At 40.1% G+C, this 18,354-nt stretch overlaps 2 protein-coding genes across 2 annotated transcripts in view; both read right to left on the minus strand.

The window, feature by feature from the left end:
- Positions 1–210: 210 nt before the first annotated feature.
- Positions 211–4,785, minus strand: LOC112144201 (actin-related protein 2/3 complex subunit 5-A). Its single transcript, XM_024268566.2, has 4 exons — positions 4,465–4,785; positions 2,575–2,647; positions 1,714–1,890; positions 211–641 (listed from the first exon to the last, which is right to left on the minus strand). The coding sequence occupies exons 1-4, from the start codon at positions 4,602–4,604 to the stop codon at positions 579–581; spliced, it is 453 nt and encodes a 150-aa protein (XP_024124334.1). The 5' UTR covers positions 4,605–4,785; the 3' UTR covers positions 211–578.
- Positions 4,786–8,283: 3,498 nt separating this feature from the next.
- Positions 8,284–18,354, minus strand: part of si:dkey-29d8.3 (uncharacterized protein LOC556220 homolog) — a 10,424-nt gene continuing 353 nt past the window's right edge. Inside the window, exons 2-7 of the mRNA XM_024269000.2 lie at positions 16,475–16,619; positions 16,296–16,391; positions 13,104–13,248; positions 12,882–13,027; positions 10,532–10,671; positions 8,284–8,865 (exon numbers count right to left, since the gene is read on the minus strand). Of these exons, the coding sequence (XP_024124768.1) occupies positions 8,717–8,865; positions 10,532–10,671; positions 12,882–13,027; positions 13,104–13,248; positions 16,296–16,391; positions 16,475–16,619 (821 nt within the window). The 3' untranslated portion in view covers positions 8,284–8,716. The remainder of the gene's footprint in view (positions 8,866–10,531; positions 10,672–12,881; positions 13,028–13,103; positions 13,249–16,295; positions 16,392–16,474; positions 16,620–18,354) is intronic.

Raw genomic sequence — 18,354 nt, forward strand, 5'->3', positions numbered from 1 at the left:
GAGAATACACAATTGCAAGTACAGACAGTTATGCACAAAGATGACGCACACACAAATCCAGTGTGTCAGTTTTCTCTCCATAGCCTTTGACACAGACTGGATTATTGGTCATTTATAACATTCTGTGGTGCCTAACAAGGTAAGGTGACTTATGAGACTCCTCCCTTTCCCTCATTATTGAAGCTTAATGTCTGCAAACTCAACCGCCAATCAGGATTTTCACAGGCTTTATTTTTCCCATTTTCTTTAGATAAAAAAACAGTTTCAAAGTTGGAGACAGTAGAAAAGTAAAAAGAGTTAAAGAAGTGTGTTCAGAAGTTTGGGTCCAGTCCTGGAGTGCACTGGACGAAAGGAGGGGAGCAGCAGAGCGGCCTCAGTTCCCAGAAGCTGGTGGAGAAGTGAGGGGAACCCTGCAGTTCATCAGCAGACCTGCTGAGGGCGCTCCCAGAGCAAAGCGGAGCTCAGGAGCAGGCGGCGACGCCAGCACACCAGAGCTAAAAGAGGGAAGATGGAAGACACCTGGCTCTGGTATGGAGATTAAGTCCAGTTGTTGCTGGAGCCTGCTGGTTCAGGGAGGATCAGACTGACTTTCTGGCAGTCAGAACTCTGACGATAGAGCCGACGCCTCCCACCGCTAGAACCTAAAGACACACAAAAGATCCACTTGAACAGCAGTAGAGAGGATGCTGAATTACATTCTGTAACTCAGTTCTGTTTAGATGTTCAGTTTCAGAGCAGAGACAAACACTAGAGCAGCTTCACTAGAGCTGCCACAAACGATCATTTTAATAGTCGACTAATTACTGATTATTTTTTCAGATTAGTCGACTAATCGGGTCATGCACAAAGTGGATGTAAAGAACAAATCTTAACCATCATTAGCTTTAAACTAGCTAGATATAAAGACAATGAAGATGATAGTTTATTAAACTTTTAATGAATCGTGCAGCCTCTGTCCTTCAGTAGTTTATGGTATCAAAACAAGATTAAACTAGAAATGTTGCATTACCTGTGATAATGCTTTTTGCTGAAAGTAGCTGAAGATTTTTAACTGAAAATTTTACTTTAACTGCTGAAGAGATTTGCTGAAAATGCTAAATCTATTTGCAAAATGTTTAACTTGCTAAAAGGCTGGAAATGTTGTTAAAGACTGTGAAAAAGCGCTGAAGTTGGCCTACATTTCTTAACATTTTGTAGTAAAATTGCTTAAAAATCCCTAATATATGCCAAGTTTGCAAAAATATTGAGTCTGTTGCTTAAATATGAACTAAACTTCAAATTAGCCCAAAACTCAGTAGATGTCAAATTAGCCAAAAAAGCTAGCTCATTGCTTAAATACCAGCTAAACTCCAAAATAGCCTAAAATTCCTCAATAAACTAAATTAGTCAAGAAAACATTAGCATGTTGCTAATATAGAAGCTAAACTCTAAATTAGCCTTAAAACCCCAGTCGATAGCAAATTAGCCAAAAACGTTAGCATGTTGATAAAATATTAGCTAAACTCTCATTTTTGTGAAAATTACTATAAAGATGAATACATGAATATATTTAAAGGCTTGCTGCTAATCTTCCTCAAATGCTGAATTTGACGACGTTCTCGTTCATTTCTTTCATGTTTCTACACAACAGTCAACCGATTCATGGTGTGAAACTCTCTGAGGGTTCAGCCTCTGACCACACTCGCATGAAAGCCGACTGATTGAATCCCTCACCTTTTCGTGCCACTGCAGCAGGGTGGCGCTGCTATTGTCAGACGGCTTCTCAAAGCCCTTGTAGATGTACTTCATCAGCAGGTCCACTTCAGCTTTGTCCAAAGAGCTCACACTCTTCTCTATGTCGCTCCCTTTAAAGCTGCAGAGCACTCTGACCACCAACTGCTGCACTCGTTCCTGAAAGAAGCAGAGGAGACTCAGAATGAAGTGTCTGGCTGAGAGAGTAAAGTGCATCCACTGCTGGTCAGTAGATGCAGTTTACAAATACTAAAAGCTTCTGTTAAAGTGCTAATATTGTGAATTTAACTGATGCAGAGATAACTGAAGTTCTACATTTAATCTTTAGGTTGTGATTAACGTTTTACATTCTGATGTTTCTGCAAAACAGAATTTAAAATCTGATTTGTCTAGATCCGGGGTCTGCAACCTTAAACCCTTAAAGAGCCATTTGGGTCGAATTCTCACCCAGTGGGAGCCACAAAACTCTTCACTCACCCTTTAGAAAAATGAGATTTTTTCTTTAATACTTTACTTTAATAAATAATAAACATGTAGAGAAAAAATGAAATCAATTATAACTTTTGACAGAGATTTGCATGACTTCCTTTCAACATTAAAGAATAGGATCATGTCAGCAAATACAGAAGGAATGACAAAAAAACTGTTTATAAAAAACTGTTTTTTTAGCTTAAATGTCAGATAATGTCTAAATTCTGCTTATTTTTCTATTATTGTGTAGCAGAAAGTCTCATTTTCATGCAGCAGTTCTCACTTCACTTCAGTTTCTTCTCTCTTCAGCTCATGCACATATTGACATTTTTTTCCTCTCAAAGTTAAAATGTAACGAATCTGAAGTCATACTTTGGCATTCTGGTTCTTAGAGTTGACTGGAGGGTTCTTCAAGACTGCACGGAGCGCTCCGTTCTGGTTCCCTTTGCAAACAGAAGTCAAGGAATCCAGACAGAGCAGACAGATTCAGAACGGCACACATCATCAAACCTTCCTACATGGATACCAGACTGGACTTTCCAGAAAAGTCAAACTGCAGAGAACTTTCCAGAAGAAACGTGAAACGTGCTCAAAATAAAGGTGAGTTGAGGAGTTTGAGAAGATTCTCCCATCAGTGGAGTTTCTGCTGATCCTCCTCCTTCAGATCAGTCATGAGGCCATCAAACATGAAACCAGAGCAGACTCATGGGTAAAATCCTGTTTATACTCCTGATAGGAGAGCTGAGACGCAGTGGTGAAAGCATGAACACCTGCTACCATGGTATGTACGCCTAGAACACGAGTCAAAGTCAAGGCCCAGGGGCCAGATCCGGCCCTCCAAGTAATTCTATCAGGCCCTCCAGATCACCTTATTGTTATTAATGACCCGATGTTATTTTGAGCTAATTTCTAACATATAATTATGACAAAATATATTTTTGTGGAGAGTAAAATACTGAAAGTTATTTAAGGTTTAAGTTGAATCATCCTATAATAATATTCTGGCCTTTTTCTTTTTCATAGTTATGTCAAAAAGGTATAGTTTTAAAAATTGTCATTCTGCTAGCTTTTTGGACTATTTTGGCATTTACTGAGATTTTTTTAGGCTATTTTAGAGTTTAGCTAATATTTCAGCTACATGGTAGCTGTTTTAGCTAATTTAATCTTTTTTCAGTTTTATATGAAATTTTGAAGTTTAGCTACTTTTTTCAGGAGCATGCTAGCTGTTTTGGCTGACCAAAGTTTTTTTTTCATTTTTCTTTTTTAGGCTCATTTGGCATTTAGCTAAAATTTAAGCTGGCTATCAGCTGCAGCGTTTTCAGATACATGCTAGTTGTCTTGGCTAATTTAGGCTTTTTTTTTGTATCTTAGGCAATTTTGGAAATTAGCTAAAATTTCAGCTACATGCTAGCTGTTTTGGCTAATTAAGTTTTTTTTTCTTTACTTTTTTAGGCTAGTTTGGCATTTAGCAAATATTTTAGCTGGCCATTAACTTCTGCGTTTTTAGCTATTAATTCTAGCATTTTCAGATATCAGCACTAGCACCTTCAGCGGTCAAATTCAGCTTACAGCATTCACACTAGCATTATCACAGGTAATATATATAGTTCATAATTATGTTAAAAAGTTATGGTTTTAAAAATATAGTTTTAGAATGTTCAGTAAATGTTTATCCTGTTCGGCTAAGGTTTGTTTTGGGTTTTGGCCCCTGTGTGATTGAGTTTGACACCTGGCCTAGAAGCAGGTTTCCCTCCTGTGTCTCAACAGACACATTTGGGTTTTTCTATTTATCATAGAAGTGAGACATCCCCGTTTTTGTACCCAAAGTACTCCGCTAGTTTTCTGCAGACTTCCCCTCCATGCAGCACTTCAGAACCGAGCCTTCAGTCCAGCTGGACCCGGAGGTGTCTGCAGAGGTCAGGAGCATCCTCCCCTCCAGTGACGCAGAAGACCGCATCAGATCACGTGACTGATGCTTCTCATAAATGTCAAAACGTCTGAGGGAAATAGAACTTCTCTCTGTTAAATAATCAAGGTTGCACGTCAGACTTTGACCTCCCAAAGCTCGGTTCGGCAAAGAAGCGGAACACCCTCCTTTGCTGAAAGAGTAAGAGTAAGGAAGAAGAACAGGAAGACGCCCAAACGCAAACGCCGCGTGCTTACAGACCCGCCTTTGACAGGAGCCGGACACAAGCTAGGACCAAACCGGACCGAACCGAGCCACGTCCCACACAGTCGGACGCTGAACAAACTGAAGGATATTGTCTCAGCAGCGAGTCCACCTCCGCCTCGTCCGGACCGGTCTGGTTCTCCCCTCCCTCTTCATCGTCCACAAACTTGTTCTCGTCGTATTCGTCGACGTCTACCTTTCGGAACCGGTCAGATACGGTGTTCTTTGACATTCTGAAGTCCAAAGGGAGAAAGCAGTTTCAAATAAACACAACCTGGTTCTGTCCAAATCAGGTGCAGCTAATTCCGAAGTCAAACGCTGCACTTCCTCGTTTATTTACTTCCTGAATCTCTGCTTTCCTCTCTTCTTCGGGTGTCTGTGTGCGGACCGGTCCGGACACAGACTGCAGAGCTCTCTGCTGCCCCCCAGCGCCGCCGGATGTCCTGTCACTCATCAGGGGCATAAAAACAATGAAACACTACTTTGAAATCAGGGGTGTCAAACTCATACAAGGGGCCAAAATCCAAAACACACCTTAGGTCGTGGGCCGAACAGGATAAACATTTATTGAACACTCTAAAACAAAATGTTTATAACTTTAAGACCATAACTTTTTAACATAATTATGAACTAGATATATAGCATTACCTGCAATAATGCTAGTGTGAATGCTGTAAGCTGAATTTAGCCGCCGAAGATGCTAGAGCTGATAGTTGAAGATGCTGAAATTAATAGCTAAACATGCTAAATTTAAGAGCTGAAATCATTGAAGTTGATAGCCAGCTAAAATATTAGCTAAATGCCAAATTAGCGTAAAAAAAAACATAGGTTAGCCAAAACAGCTAAAAAAAATAGCTAAACTTTAAGATATTCTAAAAATGGGGGGAAATATCCTAAATTAGCCACAAAAGCTAGTGTCTAAATATTAGCCTAATTAAAAAAAAAAAAAAAAAAAAAACAACCTAAAACAACGTATTAAATGCCAAAATAGTTCAAAAAGATAGCAAAATGCCCATTTTGAAAACTTTAAAACCTGGAAAAACAGCCTAAATTAGCCAAAAAAGCTAGCATGTAGCTGAAATATTAGCTTAACTCCAAAACAGCCTTAAAAGTCTTAAAGAGAAAACCCTAAATTAGCCAAAACAGCTAGCGTGTAGCTGAAACATTAGCTACACTCCAAAATGGAAAAAAAACAAACAAGCAAACAAACAAAAAAACTAAATTAGCTGAATCATTTTTCAAACTTTATAACCTTATCTTTTTAGCATAATTATGAATAATAAAAAGGCAGAAATATTATTCCAGAATGAATCAATTTAAACCTTAAATAACTTATTTACCCTTCTTAAAAATATATTTTGTAAATGTATACATGTTAAAAATGAGCGCAAAATAACATCGGGTCATTAATAACAACAAAATAATATGATCTGGAGGGCTGGATAGAATTACCCGGCAGGCCGGATCCAGCCCCCAAGCCTCGACTTTGACAGGAGTTTTAAAGCTCCCTGAATTTATCTCTAACTCTCTCAGACTCATTCATGATTACATTGGAAATCCATCGCCTTACGCATAGAGCGCCATCAATCCAGCTCTGGAGCTTCTTCTCTATGTTATACTTTTTGAATGTTAGTGTTCCTCTTGCAGACACGTCTGTGGAGGTTTGTCTACAGTCCTGTGGAGCTTCAGCTTCTCCTGTAGTCACAGGAGCATCAAGCTGGAAATTGTCTTTTAGCTTTTTTCTATTGAGACAACCCTCTTATTTCATTTGTAGGTCTCTGTTCAGTGTCTCTCTATGAGGATTCTGTTGTATAAAAACTGTGTTGGATTTGTATTAGTTAATTTATGGGGAGTTTTTATGTAATAATAGTTTCATTTTTTCCCTGTGGTGAAATCTTCTTTCCATTCTCTTTTAGTTCCTTCTCTTGCTAGAATAAAGTGGAACCTGAAAATGTTTTCAAAGCCGCAGTCTGTATATTAACTACCGGTATATTCATTTCCATGTTTGTCCTTCTCAGAAATGCTGGTTCAGTTAGTGGTGACAAAATAAGTTTCTGCCTCTCTAGAACTCTGTTTCTAGAGAGAGGTCAACTCTTTGTCACCTTACAGGAAAAAAAGAGTCAATCTGTCATTCTGAGCTGAAAATGTATTTGAGTTTAGTGGTGCAAAACGTTTTTGTATGCCTTAGCCACCAATTGTGCAAGTTCTCCCATTAAAAAAGATGAGAGCCCTGTAATTTTCATCATAGATACACATCAACTATGAGAGACAAAATGAAAAAAAAAATCCAGAATTTAATTACAAATTCTGGTGGAAAATAAGTATTTGGTCACCTACAACAAGTAAGAATTCTTGAACTTCTTCTGTGAGAGGATCCTCTGTCCTCCACTCGTTACCTGCATTAATAGCACCTGTTTGAACTGGGGATCTATATAAAAGACGCCTCAAACAGTCACACTCCAAACTCCACCAAGACCAAAGAGCTGTCGAAGGACACCAGAAACAACATAGTTGACCTGCACCAGGCTGGTAAGACTGAATCTGCATTAAGTAAGCAGCTTGGTGTGAAGAAATCAACGGTGGGAGCAATTACAGGAAATGGAAGACATACAAGACCACTGATAATCTCCCTCCATCTGGGGCTCCCCACAATATCTCAAAATGGTAACAAGAGGCAAGGCAAGTTTATTTGTATAGCACATTTCATGTACAGAGACAATGAATTGTCACTGTTCTTGACAATTCAAGAACAGTGATCAACAATCCCAGAACCCCACGGGGTGACCTGGTGAATGACCTGTTTACCAAAGTAACAAAGGCTACCATCAGTAACACACTACACCGCTATACAGGGACTCAAACCCTGCAGATAAGATAAGTGATAAGAACTCTACTGTTTGGAGGAGTAAGAATGTTGAGTTCCATTCAAAGAACACCATACCCACAGTAAAGCATGGGGGTGGATACATCATGGTTTGGGTCTGTTTTTCAGCAAAAGGACCAGGATGACAGATCTGTGCAAAGGATAGAATGAATGAGGTCATGTATCATCAGATTTTGACTAAAAAATCTCCTTCCATCAGCATTGAGATGAAACGAGCCTGGGTCTGTCACCATGACAACCATCTCAAACACACTGCCCAGGTAACGAAGGAGTGGCTTCATAAGAAGCATTTCAAGGTCCTGCAGTGTTCTAGCCAGTCTCCTAATCTCAACCCCATAGAACAGGGGTATTCAAATCCAGGCCTCGAGGGCCGGTGTCCTACATGTTTTCCAACCAACCTTCCATTGAAGCTCCTTATTGGCTGCTAATTTCCAGGATCAGGTATGTTTAGCCAATAAGGAGCTTCAACGGAAGGTTGGTTGGAAAACATGTAGGACACCGGCCCTCGAGGCCTGGATTTGAATACTCCTGCCATAGAAAATCTGTGGAGGGAGTTGAATGTCTATGTTGCCCTCAAAACATCACTGCTCTAGAGGAGATCTGCATGGAGGAATGGACCAAAATACCAGCAACAGTTTGTGAAAACTTTTGGAAGACTTACAGAAAACGTTTGACTGCTGTCATTGTCAACAAAGGGTTTATAACAAAGTATTGAGATTCACTTTTTTTCATTGACCAAATGCTTATTTTCTACCATAATTTACAAATAAATTCTTTAAAAATCAGACAATGTGATTCTTTTTCTCATGTTGTCTTTCATAGTTGAGGTATACCTACGATGGCCTCTCTCATCTTTTTAAGTGGGAGAACGTGGACATTTGGTGGCTGACTGAATACTTTTTTTTCTCCATTGAGAAGAACTGAAACTTGAATAATGATTTCTTCAATGAGGAAACAAGCAGACAGACTAAAATACTGGAACAAACTTCCTGTTTTGGATCAAATAAGCACACGAATGACAACCACATAAAAAACAGCAACAAGCAAAGTTTATTCCAGAGAAACCAGATTCTTCAGCTGCATTACATGAAAGCCACAATGCTTTTTATGGAGGTGCAAACAAAAACGAGTCCTAGAAGTCAAACTGGTAAATTTTGCGTTTGTTTTGACATTTCAGTGCAGACTATAGTGGAGCTAAAGTAGTACAAAGTATAAAAAGTATACATGAGCCTGAATATGTTTAAAACATGACCTTTATATGAATGCCTTCAAGGTTATTTTACGAGAAGATTACATAAATGAGAAGGATCGAGTGTCAGGAAAGCTGCGATCAAAGAAACATCAGAGAGCTCGTTCCTTGGCTCTTTTTCTTTGGTTTCTTCTCTCCTCTGAACAAAGACTGACTTCATAAACACTTCTAACTTCTGCATCCGGAGTGAAAAAGTGCGATGGTCGTCCCCTCAAGAAAGGACCGTAAGCCGAGCGCCGTCCAGTGGGGACACCATCATCCGAGCTGAACCTGGCGAGTACAGCGGGCGCCACTTGTTCCTCCAGAGGACCGTGAAGATTCGGGAAATGAAGAGGATGCAGGCCAGCACCAGCAGAACCACTGATGAGACGAGAAACCAGATCAGCTTAAGAACTTTGTCTGTAGGTATACTAATGCTTTATGACTTATTACTCTCTTTATTTCTGCTTTTTATTACTGTTTTTGTGTTATGGCTATTTATATACATATTCTATCTTACTCTTACTTTTATTTTTTTATTCTTAAACTCTTTTACTTATAATTTTATTCTTTTAGGAAAAGTATGAATGAAGGACTGATCAGTGAGCACTTTTAAATTTCGTCGTACATGTGACAATTATTAATAAATCTGTTTTTCTATAATATTCTAACGTGTCAAAGTCAAGGCCCGGGGGCCGGATCCGGCCCTTCAGATCATTCTATTTTATTGTTATTAATGGTCCAATGTTATCTTGCACTCATTTCTGATATATAATATTTAGCTAATATTTAAGCTACATGATAGCTGTTTTAGCTAATTTAGTCTTTTTCAGTTTGATATGATATTTTGAAGTTTAGCTACTTTTTTCAGGAACATGCTAGCTGTTTTGGCTGACCTAAGTTTTTTTTTTCATTTTTCTTTTTTAGTTTTTTTAGGCTCATTTGGCATTTAGCTAATATTTTAGTTGGCTATCAGCTGCAGCGTTTTCAGCTATCAGCCTTAGTTTTTTCAGTTATCAGCTGCAGCGTTTTCAGCTGTTAGTTTCAGCATTTTCCGCTGTTAGTTTCAGCATTTTCCGCTATCAGTTTCACTGTTTTGAGCTATCAATTTCAGCATCTTCAGATATCAGCATTCACACTAGCATTATCACATGTTATATATCCAATTCATAATTTTGTTTAAAAGTTACATTTTCAAGTTTTAAAAATGTAGTTTTAGAGTTCAATAAATGTTTATCTCTTTCGACCCGCAACCTAAGGTGTGTTTTGGTTTCTGGTCCCCTGTGCGATGGAGTTTGACACCCCTGGCTTAAAGGAGCCAGACGGTCCATCTCAGACACCTGATTGGACCTTTCTCACAGCTGAAGAAGAGCATTTGGAACTGAAACCAGCTGATTAGGAACTTTTGGGCGCTGGGTGATCCTGACAAAGCTGGAGTTCGATTGTTTATTCATCAGTTTGCAGTTCCTGTTCTGCTGAAACACAGACCTCAGGCGTTGTTCTTAAAGCCTCTCGTCCAGAGAGAAATGGTTACTATAGCAACCACAGCTCTGCAGGATCAGCAGGAACACCTCCAACAAACTTCCATCTATCCTTTCCAAATCGGAAGTAGAACCACAAATACCAAAAGCTGCACTTCTTCACATGATCACATGACTCTGGTTTTAGAAAACAACTGAGATTTTGATGTTATGAGAACTCTTATGACTTGATTTCTGGGCTGAATTTTATTGCCTGACAGGTACCTTTACTTTACTTTTATGTAATAAAGTATTGACAGTACTTTGGTGCTCACCATCATTTTCTGTATGATGTTAAGGTGGGTGGAGTAACCTACAGACAACAAGCCCAGCCCACTTCTGGCTTCATTATGCCATTAGTGAATGATTGTGGAGGATGTCAGACTATTGGTCTGTTCATAAATGTTTAGGGTCTCAAACAAATGTAACCAGAACAGAAACAGTAAAAACATTCTGTCATGTGGACTCTATTTGGATCAGGACTGCAGGAAGGCTGAAGCCAGACTGGAGCCAGCGGTCAAACTCACCCATGAACACAGCGTTCGGCGTGGGATCAGCCATACTGAAGTGTTTATAGACGTTCCCCACCAGAGCCACGACCACCACGGGGTACACTGTGATGATGTTACGGACCCAGCGGTCCAGCACCCAGTTCTCCAGGATGAACCTGAGCAGGAGGACGGAAGATGTCACACTTCACTGCAACAGTTGTGTTCATCCCAAAAGGTGAACCATGACAGCTGGTTTATAATCAGCTTCTATTGCTGAGGTGTGAAAACCTGCTGGAAATGTTAATTTAACGATTAAATCTAACAATTATTTAGAATTCAGAAAAATAGAACGATAAATTTGCAGATTATGATGAACACGCCCCTCCCTGACACACCCGGCATCCCCTCCTCACATGCCCCGCCCACCCTTTCCCTCGCTGAAGCTCTGTACAGATATGCAGGAGACTGATGTGGGGCTTAAGGTTCTACGTTGTTTGTTTGGTCGCCCCCTCTGCTTTGGCAACCTTGGAGAAGTGCTATAAAGTCATACAGGATACTATAATACAGTCTGTGAAGCTTTTGTCATAAAGTCTTAAAGGGCCATACCATACAAAAACAACTTTTGAGGTTTTAAGTGGATAATAATGTTCATTCCTCACGATAAACAACCCCAAAGTCGTATTTTAATCTGTTCATGCATTTAAGAGTAAAACTCTAAACCTGCACTGTCTGCAGCAGCCCCTCCCATACCCACGAAAACGAGCAGGTCCTTACGGGCTGATGTCACAGAGTGAGACCGCCCCTTTCACCTTTCAGGAAGAGTCTGCTCCGCCCCCAAAGTCACACAAGTACTTCCTCCGCAAAGCTAGCAGCTTGAGCTGGCGCTGATCAGCTAGCCTCACGAACGACACCCCCCCCCCCGCGCCTCCTGGTGGAGAAAGGGAGCAGACTATTTCCTGATGGAGAACGGGAGCAAACTACTTCCTGATGGAGAAAGGGACCAGACTATTTCCGGGTGGAGAAAGGGAGCAGACTATTTCCGGGTGGAGAAAGGGAGCAGACTATTTCCGGTTGGAGAAAGGGAGCAGACTACTTCCGGTTGGAGAAAGGGAGCAGACTACTTTCTGATGAAGAAAATGAGCAGACTACTTCCTGATGGAGAACGGGAGCAGACTATTTCCTAATGGAGAAAGGGAGCAGACAATTTCCGGGTGGAGAAAGGGAGCAGACTACTTCCTGGTGGAAAAAGGGAACAGACTATTTCCTGATGGAGAAAGGAAGCAGACTATTTCCTTCTGGAGAAAGGGAGGGTATTATTTCCTGGAGGAAAGAGGGAGCCGACTATTTCCTGGTGGAGAGAGGGAGCAGAATATTTCCTGGTGGAGAAAGGGAGAAGACTATTTCCTGGTGGAAAACGGGAGCAGACTATTTCTTGATGGAGATAAGGGAGCAGACTATTTCTGGGTGGTGAAAGGGAGCAGACTATTTCCTGGTGGAGAAAGGGAGTCAATTATTTCGCAGTTGAAAAAGGTAGGAAGACTAATTCCTCATGGAGAAATGGAGCATACTATTCCCTGATGGAGAAAGGGACTAAACTACTTCCTGGTGAAAAAAGGGAGCGGACTATTTCCTGATGAAGAAAGGGAGTAGACTATTTCCTGGTGGAAAAAGGGAGCCGACTATTTCCTGATGGAGAAGGGATCAGACTATTTCCTGATGAAGAAAGGGAGTAGACTATTTCATGGTGAAAAGAGGGAGCCGACTATTTCCTGGTGGAGAAAGGGAGCATACTATTTTCTATTGGATAAAGAGATCAGACTACTTCCTGGTGTCGAAAGGGAGCAGACTATTTCCTGGAGGAAAAGTGAGTGACGACTTGGTTAAACTGGTTTGAACGTGGATTATTGAATCACTGCAGAAAAGTAAATGGATCCGCATGAAAGCAAAGAGGATTTTTGATACGGAGATTATATTTTAATTATTTCAATAAATCCTGTAATGTTCACCTTGTGGTGTCTGTATTTTTTGGACAGAATTTCACTGCACAATGAAACCATTAGCCATCACCATTCTGTCTGTGCATATTTGGGGGAAAAACGCCCAAGCTGCACTGTATGTAGGCCTACATTAATGTTTTAAAAAACAATATCTCCTCATTTTTTTGTGGGTGACATGCCGGCTTTAGGATGATGTCATGAGGTGGGCGGCACCTCAGGCGGAGCCTCATACATCAAGTCGTTTTACCCACGTTTAACCCAATCAATCTTAATAGCAACTGTTACCCCATAGTCAAAATCTGGGATAGGCGGGAAATTTACAGAGAGCAGCACAAAGGAGCAGCTTCACGACATCGTCTACTCATATTCTTCATAACAGTCCATCTTACCAGCCTGCCACCTCAGCAAACAGGATGCACAGAGATGCGGTTGCTGCTGTGCTCTTGTCCACACCCCACAGGTGAAGAACCAGAGAGAAGTTGATCAGAGAAGCAACAGATGTCCATGTTGTGTAGACCGCCAAGCCATTCTGGACCTGGAAACGATCGGGATAAACGTTCAAAGCAGAGAACAGAGGGAACAGACGTGGGCCCTCAGCTGTGCAGCCCTACCAGTAGAATGAGAGAGGCCAGGTCTTTTCCGTGGTATCGCTTCAGCCACAGCCCATAATAGTCTGTGGCAGAGCAGCAGAAGAACAGGGCGCTGAAGTTGGTGATGACCATCAGCAGCAGCACAACCATGGCTGCCAGCATCAACCTGCAGGACAAAGAGCAGAGAGCCTGAACAAGTCTGACAGCAGTTTTTAACCCTTTAACACCTGAGGCATCGCCGGTGACGCCTGATCACAAAATCTTGACCGTACTGTAACTTTTCACCAGAAAAGCGGCTCACAGTCTACTGGAATTACGTTGATCGTGTTAATAAAAGACCCTTTTCACAGTAACGTCAGACAAAATGGCGACGGGGCCAAAAATACAAATAGTGACTTCCAGTGTTCAGGTTTAGAACGACAAAGCTGACAGCTGAACGCTGTTTAACACAATTTTACATAAATAATAAATGGTAACCTTACTAATTTCAACAGGAAAATGTATAATTTGTATTTTATGAATGTTCTACTGAACTGTATTTTCATTTCCTGTCTTAGATCATTCACAAAACTAAATAAAAATGTGAATAATTCTTCAATATTTGAGGTTCTATTTAAATATCAACCTTTCATGTGAGCAGATATTATTCTATTTTGCTTGATGTTATTTTCACATGTTTTAAGTGCGATCAGCACAAAAACTGAGCACTCTGGTGGGTGGAGGCGGTTCACTCTGGTTTATGAGAAGCAGCTGCTGTGTCTGTGACGGCTGTAAAAGATTTTCCAAACAATCTGGATCTGAATGTTCTACAGAAAAAACATGGAAACACTTAAAATTCTGTCAGCATTCCCAGGAATGAAGAGTTCGCCACGAGGTTAGATCAGGGGTGTAGAGCTATTAGATTAGATTGGATTGCACGAGTGTGTGTGCTGATAAATGCTTGAGATTCACTCTGTGTCCCATTTAAAACACATGGAGAAGAGCCAGCCCTTCATGGAATGTGTAAGTATTACTGACTATTACTGATCACACTGATCTCACAAACAGACATGCAAAAACAACAAACCTACTGTTGTTATATTAAGCTAAGGGGTATGGAAGCACCTGCAGCACACAACTATATGAGTCAATGCCCTACAAGCGCAGCCCGATCCTCGCTTATGAGGCGGTTCAGAAGGTTTTTAGGTCAGAAAGCAAAACAATGGAGGAGATTGAAATGGTTAATGCTGTGGGCATGCAGACATGCACACCTCTCAGCCTTGGTTCCTCAGTTTTGGTTGATCAAGACCAGGGGTCCCAAGGCTACGGCCCGCGGGCCAGATTAGGCCCGCCTCCATATTTATATCAGAAATGCAGATCGAGACCCACATTATTATTATTTTTCTTCCATATGTTTTTGGATGTCCGTAGCTCTTCAGCTCTTTCAGCTATGAAAATATTCAGCTCTTTTTATGATAGCTTCTTCAACCGTTTTAGCAGTTAATAAGGATTTTTAGGCTGTTTTGGAGATTAGCTAATATTTTAGCTTTATGTTAGCTGTTTGGCTAAATTACAGATTTTACTAAATTGGCTAAATTGCAGATTTTTAGATGAATTTGGTATTTAGCTTATAGTTCAGCTACATGCTAGCTGTTTTGGTTAATTTAGGCTTTTTTCAGTTTGAAAGGCTAATTTGGAGTTTAGGTAACATTTTAGCCTTAGACATTTTACCAGTTTTTGGCTAATTTGATATTTAGCTAATATTTCATACATGCTACATGCTAGCTGTTTTGGCTAATTTAGATTTTTTTTTTCATTTTTTTTTTTTTTGAATAATGTGGTATTTTGCTAATATATTAGCTAGCTATCAGCTTCAGCGTTTTTAGTTATCATTTTCAGCATCTTCAGCTATCAGCACTAGCATCTTCAGCGGCCAAATTCAGCTTTCAGCATTCACACTAGCATTGTTGTAGGTAATGTTATATATCTACTTTAAAAAAAATTGGTATTATTTTTTCTATGAAGATTAGAGAAATGAATTATTTAAAATGTGGCCATGTGTGGCTTTCTGCACAACCGCAAATGTTTACATTTAGACTGTGATTGTTACACTTTTTCTGTTAGCCCACAAACTGACCCGGGCCCACATCAGAGAAGAAAACAATTATGTGGCCCTCAAAAGAAAAAGTTTGGGGACCCTGATCTAGACCAGGGGTCTGTAACCTGAGGGAGACTCGGGAGCCACATGCAGCTGTTTTGTCACTCTTTTGTGGCTTTTTGGCTTTTGAAGAAAAATGCAAACAATTTAAAAACTTTTTTTTGGTTCAGTTGTTTTAGCTTATTAAGTTTTGTCATTTATGTTTCAACATTTAACATGTCAGATAACTGAGCAAAATGATGGAAAAAGCTTTAATCTACTATTATTAGAATACTGATAAAGCACATGTTCTTATCTTCTGCTTCACAAGTTGCTGTTAAGAGACGGTGTTCTTCAATGAACTTAACTGCAATTATATGTATAGATTTTATATTAAAAAATGGGAATTTACAACAATGTTGTTTATGAAGAAAAAATATGAGGGCAGATCAAAGTCACAATGACAGAAAATGTCATCGTTGAGTTTTCTTATTTTCAGTATAAGTAAATCTGCTGATTTGATCGGATTTGATATTTTATTTTGAAAGGAACTTGTGCATACTGCTGTCAAAAGTAAAATATGCTAAATTTGCTATGTAGAAAAATGTTTTGTAAATGTTTAAAACTACATGGTCAGAAAAACTTAATAAAAATGTTTTTTTGATCAAAGTGGGACTTTGTGGCTCTCACTGGGTTTTGGACTGTGAGAAACTGGACCAATTGATTTTTTTTTAGCATTAAAGGTTGCTGACCCCTGATCTAGAGTCAGATTTGAGTTAGATGTGTGACTGCTGCAGCACTGACACACAGCCGTCGTACATCTACGTCAGAATGACTCAACGTGCTGCTGGAGAGGGTTGCCCAGAAACGAATTTCTGCAAACATTAACAACTCTGTAGCAACAGTGAGCCACAGATCCTCCACACCTCTGTCAGAGAAGAAAGCAGCATTTGTAAACTCCTCCAGATTACAGATCGGACTTTCCAAACGGATATTCTAAGCAAGTTGGTGACTCTACTCTGACTGAAGGTTTTGTGGTTGTCTCTGCATGCTCCTGTGATGTAAACATAAAATCCTAGAAATCATAGAAGACATACTCCCTGTCCCACAGAAGAAGCCACGTCACGTTCAGCAGCATGTTGGCCAGCCAGGAGAAGTAAAAGGCGAAGGGCAGCAGATACTGAGCCCAGGACCTGCTCAGACAGAAAACATCAGACGAGCTGGAGCTCCACCTGAACCCAAAGCTGCAGCAGCAAACACTGAGATGCTCTCTAACCCTCTGAAAGCCAAAGAGGTGAGATAAATGACCATCAGGGTCAGCCAGGTGTAGATGACCCCCCAGATGGAGAAGGTCCATCCAGCTGGAGTGATGTCCGTCTCGTATCGAGCAGAAACATTTCCTGTTGTGTAGTGGAAGGGACCTGGAAGCAAGAGAGGACGCCATCAGTGAGAGCCCCAAAGTCTTCGGGTAAAAACAGTTGAAACGCTCGGAAAATCCAAGACCAACTCAGTGGCTTTGTGGCCCGGGGGCCGGATCTGGCCCTCCAGATCATTTTATTTTATTGTAATTAATGGCTCAATGTTATCTTGTGCTTATTTCTAACTTGTATAATTTTGACAAAACATGTTTTTATGGAGAGTAAAATATTAAAATGTATTTAAGGTTTAAGTTGATTTATTCTAGAATAATATTCCTGCATTTTTATTATTCATATTTATGTAAAAAAGTTACAGTTTTAAAGTTAAAAAAATTGGCATTCTGACAGTTTTTTGGACTATTTTGGCATTTACTAAGATTTTTTAGGCTGTTTTGAGTTTAACTAATATTTCAGCTACATACTAGCTGTTTTGGCTTATTTTGGCTTTTTTTAGGCTGTTTGGTAGTTAGGCTAATATTGACATGCTAGCTAGTTTGGCTAATTTACGCTTTTTTCAGTTTTTATGATATTTTAAAATGTTGCTATTTTTTCAGCTATAACTAGATGTTTTGGCCAATTCAGGCTTTTTTTCAGTTTTTAATGATATTTTGATATTTAGCTATTTTTGCAGCTACGTGCCAGCTGTTTTGGCTAACCTAAGGTTTTTCATGCTAATTTGGCATTTAGCTAATATTTTAGCTGGCCATCAGCTTCAGCCTTTTTTAGCTATCAGCTTCAGTATTTTCAGCTATCAGCGTTTTCAGCTATAAACTTCAGTGTTTTTAGCTATCAGCGTTTTCAGCTATTAGCTTCAGTGTTTTCAGCTAGCGGCGATTTCAGCTAGCAGCGATTTCATCTATCAGCTTAAGCGTTTTCAGCTATCAATTTCAGCATCTTCAGCTATCAGCACTAGAATCTTTAGCGGGCAAATTCAGCTTACAGGATTCAGACTAGCAGGTAATGCTATATATCTGGTTAATAACTATGTTAAAAAGTTACGGTTTTGTTTAAATAAAATAGTTTCATCCTGTGTGGCCCACAACCTAAGGTGTGTATTGGCCCCTTGTGCGATTGAGTTTGACACCCCTGTGGTAGAGTGTCCAACCTGAGACTGGAAGGTTACGAGTTCAACTCCCGGCCCATACAAAAGACTCCAGAGCTTCATAGTTTGACACTCAGCATTGGGGGTTTCGATTGGCACCAAATGGTTCTTGAGCGCGGCTGTGTCTGCAGCTCACCGCTCCCCCAGAGGAATGGTCAAATGCAGAGAACAAATTTCACACACTTATGCTTGACAACTTATGGGACTTTTACTTTTAAAATCCTCTTAAAAACGGACGTGAGGCAGACAAAGGGAAAACTGAGGAAGTAACGAGTCCTGTAGTCTTCCAGCTCTCTAACAGGAAACTTGTGTCCGTCTGCGGGCCAGCAGACCGGGTCTGATGCCACACCCCACTCCCGCAGGAATGTTCCGACACAAACGGAACCAGAACCGACCGGAGCAGAACCAGCTTCCCCATGAAACCATCCTGTCTTTGTTTCATGACTTTTATCAGGGGAAAATGAATAGTTTCGCTTATTAAAAAAAAAATAACAAAAGTTTGAATGTTATGTAACCAGCACGCGATTATGAGCACGTGACAAATAAATGAGTAAAAGACACTATTGATAAAAGTTGACATACGTACACGTTAAACCTTTAAAAACTGAAGAGTCTTCAGTGAGGCTTAAACCCAAA

The sequence above is a fragment of the Oryzias melastigma genome, linkage group LG17 (assembly GCF_002922805.2).
Source record: "Oryzias melastigma strain HK-1 linkage group LG17, ASM292280v2, whole genome shotgun sequence".
Classification (NCBI taxonomy): domain Eukaryota; kingdom Metazoa; phylum Chordata; class Actinopteri; order Beloniformes; family Adrianichthyidae; genus Oryzias; species Oryzias melastigma.